Consider the following 14,937-nt stretch of genomic DNA (forward strand, 5'->3'; position numbering starts at 1 on the left):
AAGGCCAATTACTTCAAGGCGCAAGGCTGCAGGTCTCTAGCTATGATTTTTCGTAAAATCAGACTTGAAAAGCTGGGTGTAGATATGGCAGTTTTACTAAGCGTAACTGCATGAACGATGACTATTGCTAATGCAGGCACAATCAGTCTTAGGCCTGTCAGAATTCAATGTCTCCTATGACATTGTCAATGACTCGATTCTACAGTAGCATGTGCTATGATAATTCAATCAATGTGATGAGCCAGTGTTATACAGCTAGCGGGGTCGAGGTGGCAGTTGTGCGTATGCAATTCGGTCGACTTTTTAGATACATGGGAACTGTCCAATTACAAGGGACGGGCGGCACGAGGAGTCGTCTGTGGGGTATGAGGGGAAGTAGGTCTGGTCTGGAGTAGTAGGATCCAGTCAAGTACACATTCTATCTGTTAATTAATTGATTACTACAGTTAATGCTACTTTTAGTAGTATATTACTTGAAGTCAAGAACTTTGTGGACAGCTATCGTGGGGCCAGCACTGCAGATCAAACTTGCATCGTGATCCCGCCACGTCGAGCCCGCCCTTGCAGCACGGGATGCAGGTACAATGCAAGCCTGCAAGATCTCGGCTCAAGTCTCGGACCCTCAGCGATCTTCTCTACCAAAGAAGGAAGTGCGACGATCTGTCTCGAAATTGGGAGACAAGGTCGGGAATTGTACTTGAGCAGGGTTAAAAGTGTCCTAGAGGCGGCTCAGATCGGATGGATCATGGGAGAAAGTCAAATCCGGTTCGAACGTAGTATGTACTCCGTAGGGTTGACCGAGATTACGATCAACCTAGAGTAGATCTCGCGTGAGATTTAGCGTGGAGAGCTCTAGTGGATTTAGCTGGTTAACTTGTGGGTTCGGAATTAGGTGTGGGCTGGGCTGGACCTCGTGTCGCATATCGGAAATTGGATACAAAGTGGACAACTGGGGCCGTTGCTCGGACAAGACTCGAGAGGGAGAGGTGGAAGGCCTGACAGCTTAAATATGGAAATCCGAAATCGCTCCCTTATGGTACTTTGGAATTAGTAAATACGAAAGTACGTACTTGTGCTCGAGATACCGGGCTGTGCGAGACGTTCAGACATCAGAAAATCCGGTTCTAATGCGACCGGGAGGCAGATGAGCAGCAAATGAGGAGCAAGGGGAAGTGACCCAGAGGGATGAATGAGCGGAGACTGGAGAGTCACAAATTCAAGGTGTGCCAAGAAGATGGGCTGGTCGTATATGTCAGGGGCCGTGAATTAGCTTGATAATCTCAAGGAGCTGGCTTTACAATATTCTATCGAGACGAGATGTTTGTTCGCTAGAACGACGACTATAGCGACCGAGAATAACAAGTACATAAGGATCCTCCATCGCTATATTGAAACGATAGATCAACTACGAGTAGCGGCGCAGTTTCCTCTTTAGCCTGGGAGAGCCGTGCCCGAAGGGAATACGTAGTAGACTACGTGGAACCAGAGAGGAGCCTAGAGCTACAGAGAGTACTCTGTACTACTGTTACTACCCCTTTCACCCGGGGGGATGAACTTCAGCTCGTGCCGAATGGCTAAACTCGTTAAGGCCTACGGCTTAATGCCTAGCACCATGGCGAGCTGAACCCCTCCCTGGAGATAAGTATCAGGATCAGGTACCGTCAGCAATTGCACCCGAACTGTGAATATGAACGGAGTCCGGACTCTTCCCGCTACGAAATCGACTTGCCCAAAACCTCCCCTTGGCCCAGCTTCCCAAAGCAAGTTCCTTGTTCGGTACTCCGTAGTTAACCCGTCCAGCCGCCTTTTTTCTCCAGGCTCTTCCAAGGCGGCTCCACTTTCATCTCGCCAGGGATGGCCGCATGTCGTCATCGGTCAGATTTGCCCTGGGCAAGTCTAGTGAGTCTAAACTACTTAACTCCATAGTAGTAGTTACTACTCCTCCAGTACTAGTGACGAACAAAGCGGGAGTAACCCCGCGCCCATTAATGACTGGCTGGTGCAAATCGCTACCGGCTGCCCCGAAGCCGCCGGTGCGAGACGACCAAGGAACTTAAGCAGCCTAGGGAACTTAAGGAAACGAGGCTCGATCGTGTCGGCCCCAATAGGGTCTGGATCGGCGGGCCTGGCATCCTGAGATGAGTTTAGACCCAAGTTAGACCCAAAGGGAGGGGGGGGGGAGGCAAGCCCTTGATAGGCGCCCTGTGGTCCTTTGTTCAGCTAGTGCTGAGCTGTCGGACCGAGGAGATCTTTTCGAAAGGGGGTGTTTGCATGCGACCGAGTTGAATAGTGAGGAGGAGAAGATAGTTATAAAGTATATAAGATTGATATACGGAGTAGTAGTAGGTTAAGAATTGTATCCATTATGTAAAAGTAGGCAGTCCTTTGAATGAGGCTCATAGTTCCATCCTCGTGTTCCGAGTTTTGTATACTCCGCATGTAACTAAACCCTCTTAACTACTCCATCGACACCCAAGATCTAAGCTCAGTCCCCAATATTCTATCCTCCCTAGAGAACCGTAGTCATCTTATTTTAACCTGCCAGTTAACGACGGAAAATCGGAGGCTTCGTAGTGGATCGGTGGAGGCCGACCAAGTAATCAAAAGAAAAAAAAAAGAAAGTGGTCCCCCACGGGAAAAAAAGAACGATCTTGGACCAACTGAGAAAAAGAAAAACACCCCTCCGTCTCTTTTCTCCTCTCGACGATCTCTCCTGCCAGCTTCGAACTCTTTACACTTTTTATCGACATTCCTGGTCCTTCTTTCTTCCTCTGGAAACGATCTTGCCCTTATCCTTCAACAACCCTAAAATCCTATAGCCTGCTCCAATCGACCACGGAAGCCAAAGCCCGCCTACTTCCAACACATCCGACGACCTCTTCCTCCTTCCTACATACCTGGATTCAACCTCCTGCACGGAAAATCAATTTGCATCCGATCCTCGCTATCTCGAAGCTACAGCTAGACTCATTGCAATACTGAGGCCACGACCAAATTACTCCTGCAGCATCCAACCTTTCGATCAATGCTCTGACCTCCGACCTCCGCAAACCTTCCTTCCCACACCCTCCCTGTCGAGCATTCCTCTCTCCTCCCCCCTTCGACTCTTCTCCTCCAATCTTTTCCATATCTCCTCCGTTAAGGTTGCCTGGCAGCTTTTGACCGTCGATGGTTGCTAGGCTCGTGTTGCTGACATGAGTTGGGATCACCCTGTCCATAGGTATGTTGAAGCCCTGTCCTCCTTCCGTTGCAGCTACCACCAACCACTCTTCCTCCTCCCCCCCCCCCCCCCTCCCTCCTTTCCTCCCTTCCGTGCGGGGTGCCTTGCTCGAGATTACTCCGTGTCTTGTATCTCTTGGTGCTTTGATGCTATTTTTCCCCTTCGGTTGCAATCTTGGTCTTACTGCCGGTCGTGACCCCGAAATATGACGCTAATGTACCCGGCCATGTTCAGCTTCAGCTATCCCAACGGCGAACCTCAGACCCCGACGAGGACTCCTACGACGGCCGCCTTTGACTCGTTCACGACTCCGAAACTCGAGTCTAGCTTCTTCGACCCTCGAGTCACCTGGGATACCGCCGACCCATATGCCTCTAGTCCCGAGTTCCTTCGCTCGCCGCACAAGTTTCGTATCAATACGCCCTCCAACCTTTTAAGAGCAGAGACTTCTTCAACGGATATCAGAGATGGAAGGGGCTCAGAGAATACCGATACGGCCAGGAGGATTCGCCCTATGAAGCCGATGCCCACCATGAGCGAAGATGGCCCCAGGACGGTGGATTCAGCGAAATCGGCAGCATCAATGCAAACCCCGCCACCGACCAGTGCGTCAAGACGGAAGATTCCCGAGTTCGAGTCCATGGGCAGTGTCGGAAGGGGGACAACACCGCGGGTGGCTAATCATTTAGAAACTCCGAGTCGTCTTCTAGGGGTATCTCCTCGACTGTTCGGCAATCTTCAGTCTTCCCCAGACCTCTTCCAGTTGGCTTCTTTAGATCCCACGGGTTCTCCCTTCTTCCCACAACAGCGACTGTTTTGGGACCAAGAGCAGGATCCGTCTGTAAATGGATTACCGTCACTAGACTCGGGTCGAGGCAATACTCATGTGGAACGACTGCCTGCTCACGCCTCTATCAATGCGAACATCCCACAACTCCCCACCATTGATGGCTCCATGGATCTACCTGAATTCACCAACGGTGGATTTGGCATCTCCTTAGCTGCTCCAACCGATGCAGCTGTGTTTCCCGCTCCCTTCTCGACCTCCCCGCGTATCCCCGTTACTAAAGCCGACGACCCAGCGATGTTTCTGAGCTCCCCTGCCCGACGATTTGGCGGGCCTCAAGTCACGCCGGAAAGGCGGCCCGGGATGAGGCAGCCTTATCACCATCAAATCGAAGAATCGAAACGGGAGGAACTTCGTCGAGCCCAGGGCTATGAAGGCCAACGTCCTGGTTCATTTTCGAGCTTCTCCGGGGATGACGAAGATGACGATTTCACCCCTCGTGGCCGGCCAGGTCTTACTCGGAGTGTGACCCATACGGCGATCACGAGCTCCTCTCATCGTCCACTCAGTCGATCCAGCGGCATCATGGCCACGACGAGTGGTATCCGCAAGAGTCCTTCCAAGGGCCGGTCTTCTCCCATCAAGACTATGAGACCGGCACCGTTGGCACGGTCTAATTCAGTCGCCACGGGCATGCCAACTCGTTCGCAGTCGGTGGTGTTGAAGATTGGCAAGGACGGTCGGGCCAAGGCGGAAATGCAGCGTCTCGACCAGGGCCCTACAGGGTTGACTGATCCCTTGACTGGTATGGACCTTGATGGTTCTGCCACCGAGAGTGAAGCCGACCCTGCCGAGTACTCTGAATATCCCGTTCTGCCTCGTCCACAGTCATCCTCGTACGGTCTCTTTGACAGCGGTCGGCCCTCCTTGTCCCGTAGTGATTCGGGCTCTCGCCCTCCCTCTAAAGGATCGTATGCGTCTACGGTGGGTTCATCTCACTCAGGACGCATGTCTCCCTGGGCGGGTTCCTCTCGCGGTATCTCGAGCCGATCCACCTATCGGGGCTCTCCCGAGGCCATAAAGCGGACGCCTAGCAAGCGGCATTCATCCCTACTACATTCGGATGCTACATTTACCCGGGGTAGCGTTGCTTCTCAGACGCTACCTGGCGAAGAAGATGACAGTGGCGATGCCACTCATGCACTTCGACAGGTGCTGAAAGACCGCGGACGGGGCCCTAGGCCTTCTACTGGTGGTAGCTACGGTGCTCGTCTTCCGCGAGCTGCTACCTTTGCTCACATCCGCTCTTCCCCTCCTCGACTCCATAGTGACTTTGATATCCACCCATCGCATCATTCAAATCACTCCCCCACTACCTTGACCGACCCGGACTTGGCCACTCCCAGCACCGACCGTCATAGCAACCCCAGCAACGGAACACGCTGCGTTTGCAATTCGATGGACAATGGCGGCCATCTCATGATTCAATGGTAAGCACTGTCTTCCTAATTTTGTGCATATACAATTTTACTGACCTTCTTTCCAGCGAATCCTGTACACACTGGCTCCATACGAAATGTGTCGGTCTGGAGCGGTCCAACCTGCCCTCCTTCTACGTCTGCATGTTTTGTGCCCAAACCCCCTCTCGTGTCCGGTCCGGGTATGCACCAGGCGGGGGTCCCCCTTCCCCTTTGGCGCATAAATCCTTTCGATTCCGGTAGACTTGCCGGTCCTCCTTGTCCAGTGAGGATGTGTCTTGACGACTTTTTGTTTTCCTTTGTTTAACTCATATCCCCCGAGCGCCGGGTTTCTTATTTTATACTTGCATCGGGACAGCTCCCGCCGTTATGTCTTTTTCTAATCCCTTTCCCCCTCTTCATGATGATACCTCTGTACTTTTTTTGTGTACTATTGCCTTTATACTTTGCCCCAGTCCAATAGAATTTCCTCCATCTTTAACTCCGTCCTTGTCCCGCATAGAATCGGAAGCCCGCCCGGTGTTCCTGGAAAAGGCAAATCAACCCTCACTTCTGATTGGCTGCTAGTCCACTTATCGCCTCACCGCCTTTTATTATCGTGAAAAAGTAAATCGGACTCCCCGCAAATTCGAGTCATTTCTTCTCGCCTCCCCCAGGATCCTTCACTCTTTTCTTCCTCTTAGACACACTCTCTTTTGTGCTTTTTGGCCATGTCTGCCTCACTCCCTGGTCCCCGTGACCTGCCCGTCTCTCAATATGACTTGAAGTCCTACTGGGGCCGTGTTCGCCATGCTGCAGACATCTCCGATCCTCGGTAAGCTGCCCCGAGGATACCCTTTTTGTTATGCGATCGCATGCTAATTGATTCAACCAGGACGCTGCTCGTTTCGCCCGCGGGCCTGGAGCAAGCGAAGAGTTTGATCGCTTCGTATAAGCAGAATAAGATCCCCCTTATGACTCCGGAATTGTGGAAGGCGAAGAAGGTGGTCGACTCGACGCTGCACCCTGGTATGGATTGAATCGTGTGGGAGAAATAGAGTCAATCGCTGATTATGTGGGGTTTAGATACTGGCGAACCGGTTATGCTCCCCTTCCGCATGTCTGCTTACGTCCTTACCAACTTGGTCGTGACGGCGGGCATGCTTACCCCGGGTCTGGGAGTGAGTATCCCTCCCCCCTACTCACATGTCACACGACAGCCCTAACACAACTCCTACAGACAACCGGTACCCTCCTCTGGCAAATCGGCAATCAATCCCTCAACGTCGCCATCAACAATGCCAACGCCAACAAATCCACCCCACTCTCCACCTCCCAAATCGCCAAATCCTACCTCATGGCCGTCTCCGCCTCCTGCTCCGTCGCTCTGGGTCTGAATGCCCTCGTGCCCCGTCTGAAGAGCATCTCCCCCAACACCCGCCTCATCCTCTCCCGTCTCGTCCCCTTCGCCGCCGTCGCCAGTGCCTCGGCCCTAAACGTCTTCCTCATGCGCGGCGAGGAAATCCGCCGCGGCATCGACGTTTACCCCGTTCTCTCGGACGCGGATCGCGCTAAGCGCGAAGCCCTCGGCGACGACGCCGAACCTCTCCAAAGTCTGGGCAAGAGTAAGAAGGCTGCTACCCTCGCTGTCGGCGAGACTGCCATCTCCCGTGTCCTCAATGCAACCCCGATCATGGTCCTGCCCCCTCTGATCCTGGTCCGTCTCGAGAAGACTGCCTGGATGAAGGCGAACCCGCGCATGGTTCTCCCCGTGAACCTGGGTCTTGTCCTGACGACTTCGTTGTTCGCTTTGCCGTTGGCGTTGGCCGCGTTCCCGCAGCGTCAGGCTATTAGTGCTGCTTCGCTGGAGGAGGAGTTCCATGGTCGGGGTGGATTTGAGGGGATGGTTGAGTTTAACCGCGGCATGTAATTTGGTGTTTCTTATGGTTTTTGGCGTTTCATTTTGATTACAGCGTGTGCATTTTGCGTGCATGTGCATGAATAGAATTTTTGGATTTTAGGGTTCTTTGTATAGGATTTGAATATACGATTTTATATGATGGATTTGATGAGTATAGTATTTGTAGAGAAGAAAGGGCCTTGAGAATAGTTTCCTACTGTACTAGCAAGTGCTAAGAACACCCCGCCATGCATTCGAGGGACATCTACGGATATTGGAGTACAGCACTACTTACTCCAACTCTACCCCAACTATACATATACCCATCCCTCTTATTGACTACCTGGACTATTCTTCTAGTCAACCTCCCTCAAATCCAATCCCCTCCCAATACACAGCAGCACCCTACCTCCATCCATAATGGGCTCAACCACCCCAACCCTCGACATACCCAACCTCACAATCTCAAGTTTCCACCACGCCCTCACGACTGGAACAACAACCTGCACCGAACTAATTAACATCTACCTCACCCGCATAACAGCCTACGACCCAACCCTCAAATCAATAATCCACATCAACAAAACCGCCCTACAAACAGCCCACAAAAAAGACACTCAAACCCCCTCCCTCCTAAATCCAACACCTCCCTCCCACCCCTCCACGGCATTCCGATAATCCTAAAAGATAACATCACTACACATGATACACCCACAACAGCAGGCGTTCAAGCCCTGCACTCCCTGCACACAACAACCGATAGTCCCCTCGTCGCACGACTAAGAGCAGCAGGTGCTATTATCCTCGCTAAGGCGAATCTACACGAATTCGCCCTCCAGGGAACGACGACTTCCTCGGTCCGTGGTCAAACGGTTAATCCGTGGGATTATACGCGGACACCCGGTGGGTCGTCGGGGGGTACTGCGGTGGCGGTTTCGTGTGGATTCGGTCTTGTGGGGTGTGGGAGTGATACGGTTAATTCGTGTAGGTCGCCTGCGTCGGCGTGTGGGGTTGTTGGGTTTAGGCCTTCCAGTGCGAGGGTGTGTGTGGAGGGTGTTGTGCCCGTTAGTGAGGTGCAGGATGTTGTTGGGCCGGTTGGGGGGTGTGTGGGGGATGTTAGGGTTGTTTTTGACGTTATTAAGGGAGATGGGAGGGAGATGGGGAGGACTGGGGATGATGGGGATGGAGGTGTGAGAAAGATTCGGATTGGTATTTTGGATGCGTATTTCGGTCTTGATGATTCGCCTGGAGATCTGTCTGAGGATGTTGTAAAGGAAAATGGTATTATTCAGGATATCATTAACCAGGCTTTGGCTTCTATACAGACCGAAGCTGGCTCGGATATCGAATTGGTCCATATCACCCCTACCAGCCATCCGAACTGGAGTTTCGCAACTCTCTACTCCACGGCCGATACACAAATCTACGAGTTCCAGCAACGACTAGATACATTCCTGCAATCACCGACTGTCATATCACCATATACCTCGCTAAAGCAAATCGCAGAAAGCGGGGAATATGATCGAAATGCCGTGACCGAGGTATTCACTGCGCCGCTGAAAGATCCAGAGACATTTTCACTGGGTAGTCCTGGGCATCAGGCTCGTTTGGAGAGGATATCTGTGTTGAAGGACTCTGTTAGGAGGGTGTTTGAAGAGAATAAGATTGATGCACTGGTTTATCCGCATCAGAGGCAGTTTGTTGCGAAGATTGGGACGTGTGTGCAGCCGAGGAGGAATGGGATTCTGGCTGCTTTGACGGGGAGGCCGGCTATTTGTATTCCTGGTGAGTTTGGAGTTTCTCGAGGAGTAGACTTGTTGAGGAGGATGCTGATATCGGAGTTATAGCTGGGTTTAGTCCTCCGACTTCTTCTGCGGTGCAGGGTGTGCCGGTTGGATTGGAGTTGATGGGGAGAGTTGGTTGTGACGAGGAGTTGTTGGATCTTGCGGAGAGAATTGAGGGTATTCTTCAGCGGAGGAAGTCTCCGGATTTGAATTGGATCGAGGAAGGTATCTAGGGTGGTTATGTCCTTGACTATTTGGTGACCTTGGATTGGAATGATCTATATCAGACTTAGGTTGGATACAGTGTGTGGAGATAGTAGCGTGAACTTCTATAATAGGCAAGGGTATGGTTCATGCTGTTCAGACAGTCAAGAGACTTGAATAGACAGGGCATATTTTGTATTACCAGTACGAAAATTTATGCGAATATCTGAAAGTCTACATCTTCCTCTCCTGGAAGAACCATATAATTAACGGGTCAATGGAGTCGGGTCATTAGGACCGGCCAATGCCTATATACATCCCCTTTACTCCTACATGGACGCCTAGAATATCCCCGACCTCAATGGTATAATCCAAAAATCACAGCCTAACCCCCAAGGATACTCAACAGAGAAACCAGAAGAAAAGGACACATCGCGCAGCAGATGCAACAGCGCAGAAAAAAGACCTTGAAAATATAAAACCAATCACCAGCGCCAGAAGGAATGGTAACGAATAACTAAAAGATAAAAACCATAAGATATCACAATCGAAACCTCATCGCACGATATGCCAATATCCGGGGAACATACGAGGGGAGAGAGAAAAAATTGCGGACATCCTGGCAGTCCAGCCCAGCTATTGCAGAGCCGGGGTGGTATTCTCTGCTTGAGTCATGATAGAGAACCTCCAAGACGGGGAAGCAGGTTCAGCCAGAGAAGAAAGTCGTAGTCAAGCCACCGCAGACATGCCAGGAATGGGAAAAACGCAGCGCAGATAACGAAAAAAAAAAAACCGGACACATCATAATCATCATTTTCCCAGTCAATGTGAACGAAAACACCGATCCTATCCCATCCATGTGTTGATAATAATTACCCCTTGAAAATAAAAGACACCGTCTATCCACAGACCCTATTGACGCCAGATACGGGGGGGGGGGGGGGGGGAGATTGAGAGCTAAAAGAGACAACCAATGAGAAAGGTAATGAGGTAGTCACTTTTACCTCGCTCCGGCTTGGCGATGAAGGCCCATGCCGATTCGATATGCTTCGGTACCGTCGTCAATGAGACTCTCCTTGAACCAGGGGTGCTTCAAGGCTTGCTTAGCAGTTATCCGCTGCTTGGGGTCGTAGACAAAGATCTTCTGTAGAAGATCCAGGAATGCACGGTTGAAAGGTGTATTGATCGGAATGAACTCCTGTAAACAAACAGTCAGATCGTATTCACTTGTGAATCAGAATTGGAATTATGACTTACAGTAAGCCCCTTCATGAGACGAACATACTTGCGTGATGCCCGAGTGGTTTCATTGTTGGGATAGTCCAGCTTGTTCCGGTTGAAGTACCTAAAGATCTGGTTAGTCTTTATGTTCAGTGATTTCATGTAGTGGGATAGCTTACTTGGCAGCAGAGTTATGGCTACCAGCACGGCCCTGCACTACCTGACGAACTAGACGGGAATCAATGCGAGACCCAATGACTGCCTCCATCATGGCCAGGTGCTCAAGATTGTCGTGGGTCTGGAAGAGAGCATCACCGGTAAAGAACTCTACCAGGATACACCCAATACTCCAGATATCACAGGGGAAACTCCAGCCCAGGTTGAGGATAATCTCTGGTGCCCGATAGTGGCGTGTGGACACGACCGAAGAGTGGTATTCGTCATCGAAGGTGGCAGAGCCAAAGTCGATGAGGCGAATCTCACTGTCAAGGAGGACTCGTCGCTGGCGCGCATTGCGGGGGTTTGCATGGGAGGAGGAAGGGATGGTGCGGTTATAGGTGAAGGTTTGATAGGCACTGCTGACGAGGAGGATGTTTTCAGGTTTGAGATCGGTATGGATGAGGTTGAGATCGTGGAGGACTAGCAATCAGGTCAGTAAAACTTTCTCAAGAACTGTGGAAGTTGTGTTACTCACAGGCCACGCTGGTGAATAGTTGACGTGCAAAGTTCTGGATTTGACTGCTGGGAAAAGGCACAAACCCGTTGCCCTTAAGGAAATCAAACACACTCTGTCCTAGTAAATCGGTCACGATGCAGATATGGTTTCGGAAATCGAAACAATCCCGAAGGTGAATACACTTGTTGCGGTTGGCCTTGTCGTTCGAGGCCAGGGTGGACAACACGCGTAACTCGATGCGCGACGCATCTCGGTACTTTTGGATGGAACGGATGATCTTGACAGCACATCGAGCCTTCCGCTGCTTGTCAAATGCTTCCACAACCTTGCCAAAAGTGCCCTGACCGAGAAGTTTGATGATAGAGTCTAGAAAAGAGTTAGTCGAGTCCAAGTATCCTGCTAGGGTCAACGGCTCGACCTACATCGTTCCGTAAGAGGAGTGTCCGGGGTCACAATGTAGTGACCATCGTCATCGTCGAACTTTTCGTGACGACCGCTCGTGAACTGTAGCGAGGATAATTAGGTTCACCATTCTCCAACTAAATACTCGAGCTCAAGGTCAGACGTACATCGCGAATCACAGGCACAGGAACATCCTTGGCCTTGATGATGGGTTTCGAAGGAGGAACGTAGTTGGGGAACGCCTCTGGCGCGTTCTCCAGCTCTCGACGTTTCTGTTCATCTCGAGTCGATTTCCGGGTGGTCCGCTTGCGCTTTTGGCCCACCGTGGCGTCTTCATAGTACACGCCGTTACTAACGCCCGAACTCCCTTGGGACCCGAGGGAAGTCGGGGCGGTAGTGTGTAGAGAAGTTGTCCGATCGGTTGACAAGGAGTGCGCGGAGGATTCCTCGCCGTATTGTTGGGGATTGATGGAAAAGGACGGTCGGTCATAGTACCCCAGGTCGTACGCGGTCTCGATTCCCGTGCGGCGCCTCTTCCCGGCCGGTTGTGCCACTGGAGGCTGGCCGGTAGCGGAGGCAACAGCATGAGGAGGTGGAATGGGAGGAGGTGCCGCAGTTTTGGAGGCCTCCGGAGCCGGACTATCGTCAATCACAATGACCTCCTTGGGGATGCCATTCTTGTAGAATTCCCCCCAGTCCGGTTTCTTTCTCCGACCACCTTGTGATGGGGCCGCACTGGAGCCGCTCTGGTGCGACGCCATGACCGTTGGGGTCGATGTCGCCGGAGCGACTCGCGAGGGTTGAGCGTAGGGAAGGGTGGCTGTCGTCGGCGAAGGAATGGAGTAGGTGTAGGGATTCGCGAGGCGAGCCCCTGCGGCGGTAGTCGGGGTTGGGTAGGAGGTCGTGGCTTGGTATGAGGAATGGGGATAACCGTAGTGCTGATGAGTAGGATGGGTAGCAGTGGCCGTGGAAGGCGTGGACATTGTGGACGGAGGAGTCCTGTCCGTCACACGAACGGTACTGGACGAGGAGAGGAGGAGGAAGTGTAATCACGACCGATTGTTTTCGGCGGGAAATGCGAACTTGACTGAGCAAGTAGGGGAGTCTCGAGGTCAGACAGACCTGCCTAGCAGGAGCAGGCCGATCGTTTTCCAGACAAGACGAGAGAGAGAGGGAGAAGAATCGAGTTAGGGATTCACCTAGGGGGAGAAGAGAGAGAGAAGGGCTTTTAGGGAAGAGGGGAGAAACGAGACGTGACAATGACGAGGCGGTCGGAGGGCAGTGGATCAAGCGAGGCACAGGTCCTCGGGGTGATATCTCAGCTCACGAGGAAGGGGGTTGAAATGAAGCTAGCATTGGTGGGTGAGTCGACATTTGCAAGTGAGAAGTGGGAGGAGGCAGAAGAAGAAGAGACGAAAGGCAAAGTGATGATGATGGGGGTGAGAGAGGAGACGGGGAGAACGGGGAGCCGGAGGGCTACGAGGTGCACGCCGATCCATCTTTTTGCCTTGTTCAAACTACGAACTGACTTTTGAGTAATTTAGGGTTGACTAGGAATTATGTGATTTCAGACTGATATTAACTATAGATCGATAAATAGGACGATCTTTCTCTTTCCTCTGAGAACAGAGAAAAGAGGATAACGAGTTGGTCGATGACCAGTCTAACGGAGTTCCCTCGCGCGCTTGTTGACTTCCCCGAGGACGAGTCCGAACAAGAGCACTACCAGGCCAAAGACATTCCAATTGCCCGGAATGAAAATAGATTAGCCTAGTGGAATAATAACTAATATATCTCAACCTGGGGGGCCTTTGCGAATATGAGAAACTCGTTTGGCCCAGTTTGGTCTGGCCTGGTGGCCCGCCACCGGCAGCGATGGAGCATCGCGTCCAAGCCCTGGCTTAGCGACCCCCGTCGCGAGAGCCCACATCGGGGCAAACGGGGACGAAGTGGAGTGAAGGCGAGAACGCAGTCGATCAACAAGAAGATTTGAGATGATTGTGTTTATCTCGATAATCCAAAGTAGAAATCCAGAAGGACATCGCATCTCTCGCAGTACCCGATCACCTGACATACCAGCTGACTCAGCGTGGCAGTGAAGAGGCCAAATTGATGAGAGAAAGACTAAAAAGACTAAAAAGATACAAGGAAATATGAACACTCTCATAAATCAGACGATCAAGAGACAACTCAATAGGGCCAGGTGGTCGTCACGAACGAGAGAAGAACTCACCCTCGAATACCGGCCAAGTAATCGAAACGAGCACTACAGAGAATTAAGCTCGAAGCCGAGAGAAGACGGTCAACAGGTCACTGACTCGCCATGGAATGCACAAATACACGATCACTGTATATCTAATGTAGAAACACGCTCCGTGCCTGTTCTATAATCATTTACTTCATCTATTCAATCCTATCACTACCTCCGTATATGCAAGGGAGTCTGCCTCGAGTGACGTGGGAAGTCGTCCCCCCGCTCTCTCCTCGAGGCGCGTTAGCGTGAGGGTAAGTTTTTCATAATTTTGCTTTTTTGGTGGCGACAACGGGAGCCTTTCGGAAGATCATCTCATCGGTCAATTCTCTTCTGGTTTGATTTTAGATCTAAGGATTCTAGAATTGTCCAATGTCAGCGTCCGAGGGTTCTTAGGGACGCCTATCCATGTGGTCCAATCCATTTCAGCCTGGTCATCACGGAGAGCCTGATAAAACGGAAATAAGAGATTATAATAGGGAATCGAAAAGAATAATAGCAAACATAACGTCAAGGAGCCTTAGTTCTTACTCTGGAATTCAGCGATCCCCGCTCAACAATACCGAGTAAACCACACCCCGGCCAGTCCGAGATATGTGTAGAATAAGTCCGGAGAATACCGATGCCTACCTATTAATGCGACAAACCCTTTTCAAGTTAAATGATGTACACTTAACCATCCTATTCCCTTTAAACTCGTGGCTGGTTGAGTAAGCGGACCACGGGGATCCAGACCCACGACCAGAAATATATATCCCCAGAAACCTACTGATCTACTGGCACATTCTACTCTGCCAAAATATATATTCTCTTTAACAAATACCTTTAACTAAGTATCGATATCTTAATCAACGATTCCACTCCCACATACACCCCTCTCTAACAACCTGCAAGCCTCCCTCATCACCCACCAGTCTCGCTCCGCCGCGTCCGCACGAGTTTCTGCGGGGTCCCCAGCGTTCAACCTAACGCCAGGGCTGGTCCAGACCAATCACCCGCTGCCCCACCGTCATCGATCGCCCGGGATTTGGGTAA

The 14,937-nt window shown here is 51.4% G+C and overlaps 4 protein-coding genes across 4 annotated transcripts; 3 read left to right on the forward strand and 1 right to left on the reverse strand.

The window, feature by feature from the left end:
• Positions 1–3,434: 3,434 nt before the first annotated feature.
• On the forward strand, positions 3,435–5,728 carry N7496_012095 (PHD finger domain protein; the record flags this gene model as incomplete). Its single annotated transcript, XM_056705008.1, has 2 exons — positions 3,435–5,497; positions 5,554–5,728. The coding sequence occupies 2 exons, from the start codon at positions 3,435–3,437 to the stop codon at positions 5,726–5,728; spliced, it is 2,238 nt and encodes a 745-aa protein (XP_056550968.1).
• A 467-nt stretch (positions 5,729–6,195) lies between these two features.
• On the forward strand, positions 6,196–7,394 carry N7496_012096 (sideroflexin family transporter; the record flags this gene model as incomplete). The annotated part of the gene is made up of 4 exons (XM_056705009.1): positions 6,196–6,299; positions 6,360–6,493; positions 6,551–6,645; positions 6,705–7,394. 4 exons carry the CDS (start codon positions 6,196–6,198, stop codon positions 7,392–7,394), a joined length of 1,023 nt encoding a protein of 340 aa, XP_056550969.1.
• A 1,127-nt stretch (positions 7,395–8,521) lies between these two features.
• On the forward strand, positions 8,522–9,381 carry N7496_012097 (uncharacterized protein; the record flags this gene model as incomplete). Its single annotated transcript, XM_056705010.1, has 2 exons — positions 8,522–9,149; positions 9,212–9,381. The coding sequence occupies 2 exons, from the start codon at positions 8,522–8,524 to the stop codon at positions 9,379–9,381; spliced, it is 798 nt and encodes a 265-aa protein (XP_056550970.1).
• Positions 9,382–10,352: 971 nt separating this feature from the next.
• On the reverse strand, positions 10,353–12,634 carry N7496_012098 (putative protein kinase (Lkh1); the record flags this gene model as incomplete). The annotated part of the gene is made up of 6 exons (XM_056705011.1): positions 10,353–10,550; positions 10,610–10,697; positions 10,753–11,212; positions 11,268–11,615; positions 11,672–11,753; positions 11,819–12,634. 6 exons carry the CDS (start codon positions 12,632–12,634, stop codon positions 10,353–10,355), a joined length of 1,992 nt encoding a protein of 663 aa, XP_056550971.1.
• Positions 12,635–14,937: the final 2,303 nt, after the last annotated feature.

This window comes from Penicillium cataractarum (assembly GCF_028827025.1).
Source record: "Penicillium cataractarum strain IBT 29864 chromosome Unknown utg000009l, whole genome shotgun sequence".
Classification (NCBI taxonomy): Eukaryota; Fungi; Ascomycota; class Eurotiomycetes; order Eurotiales; family Aspergillaceae; genus Penicillium; species Penicillium cataractarum.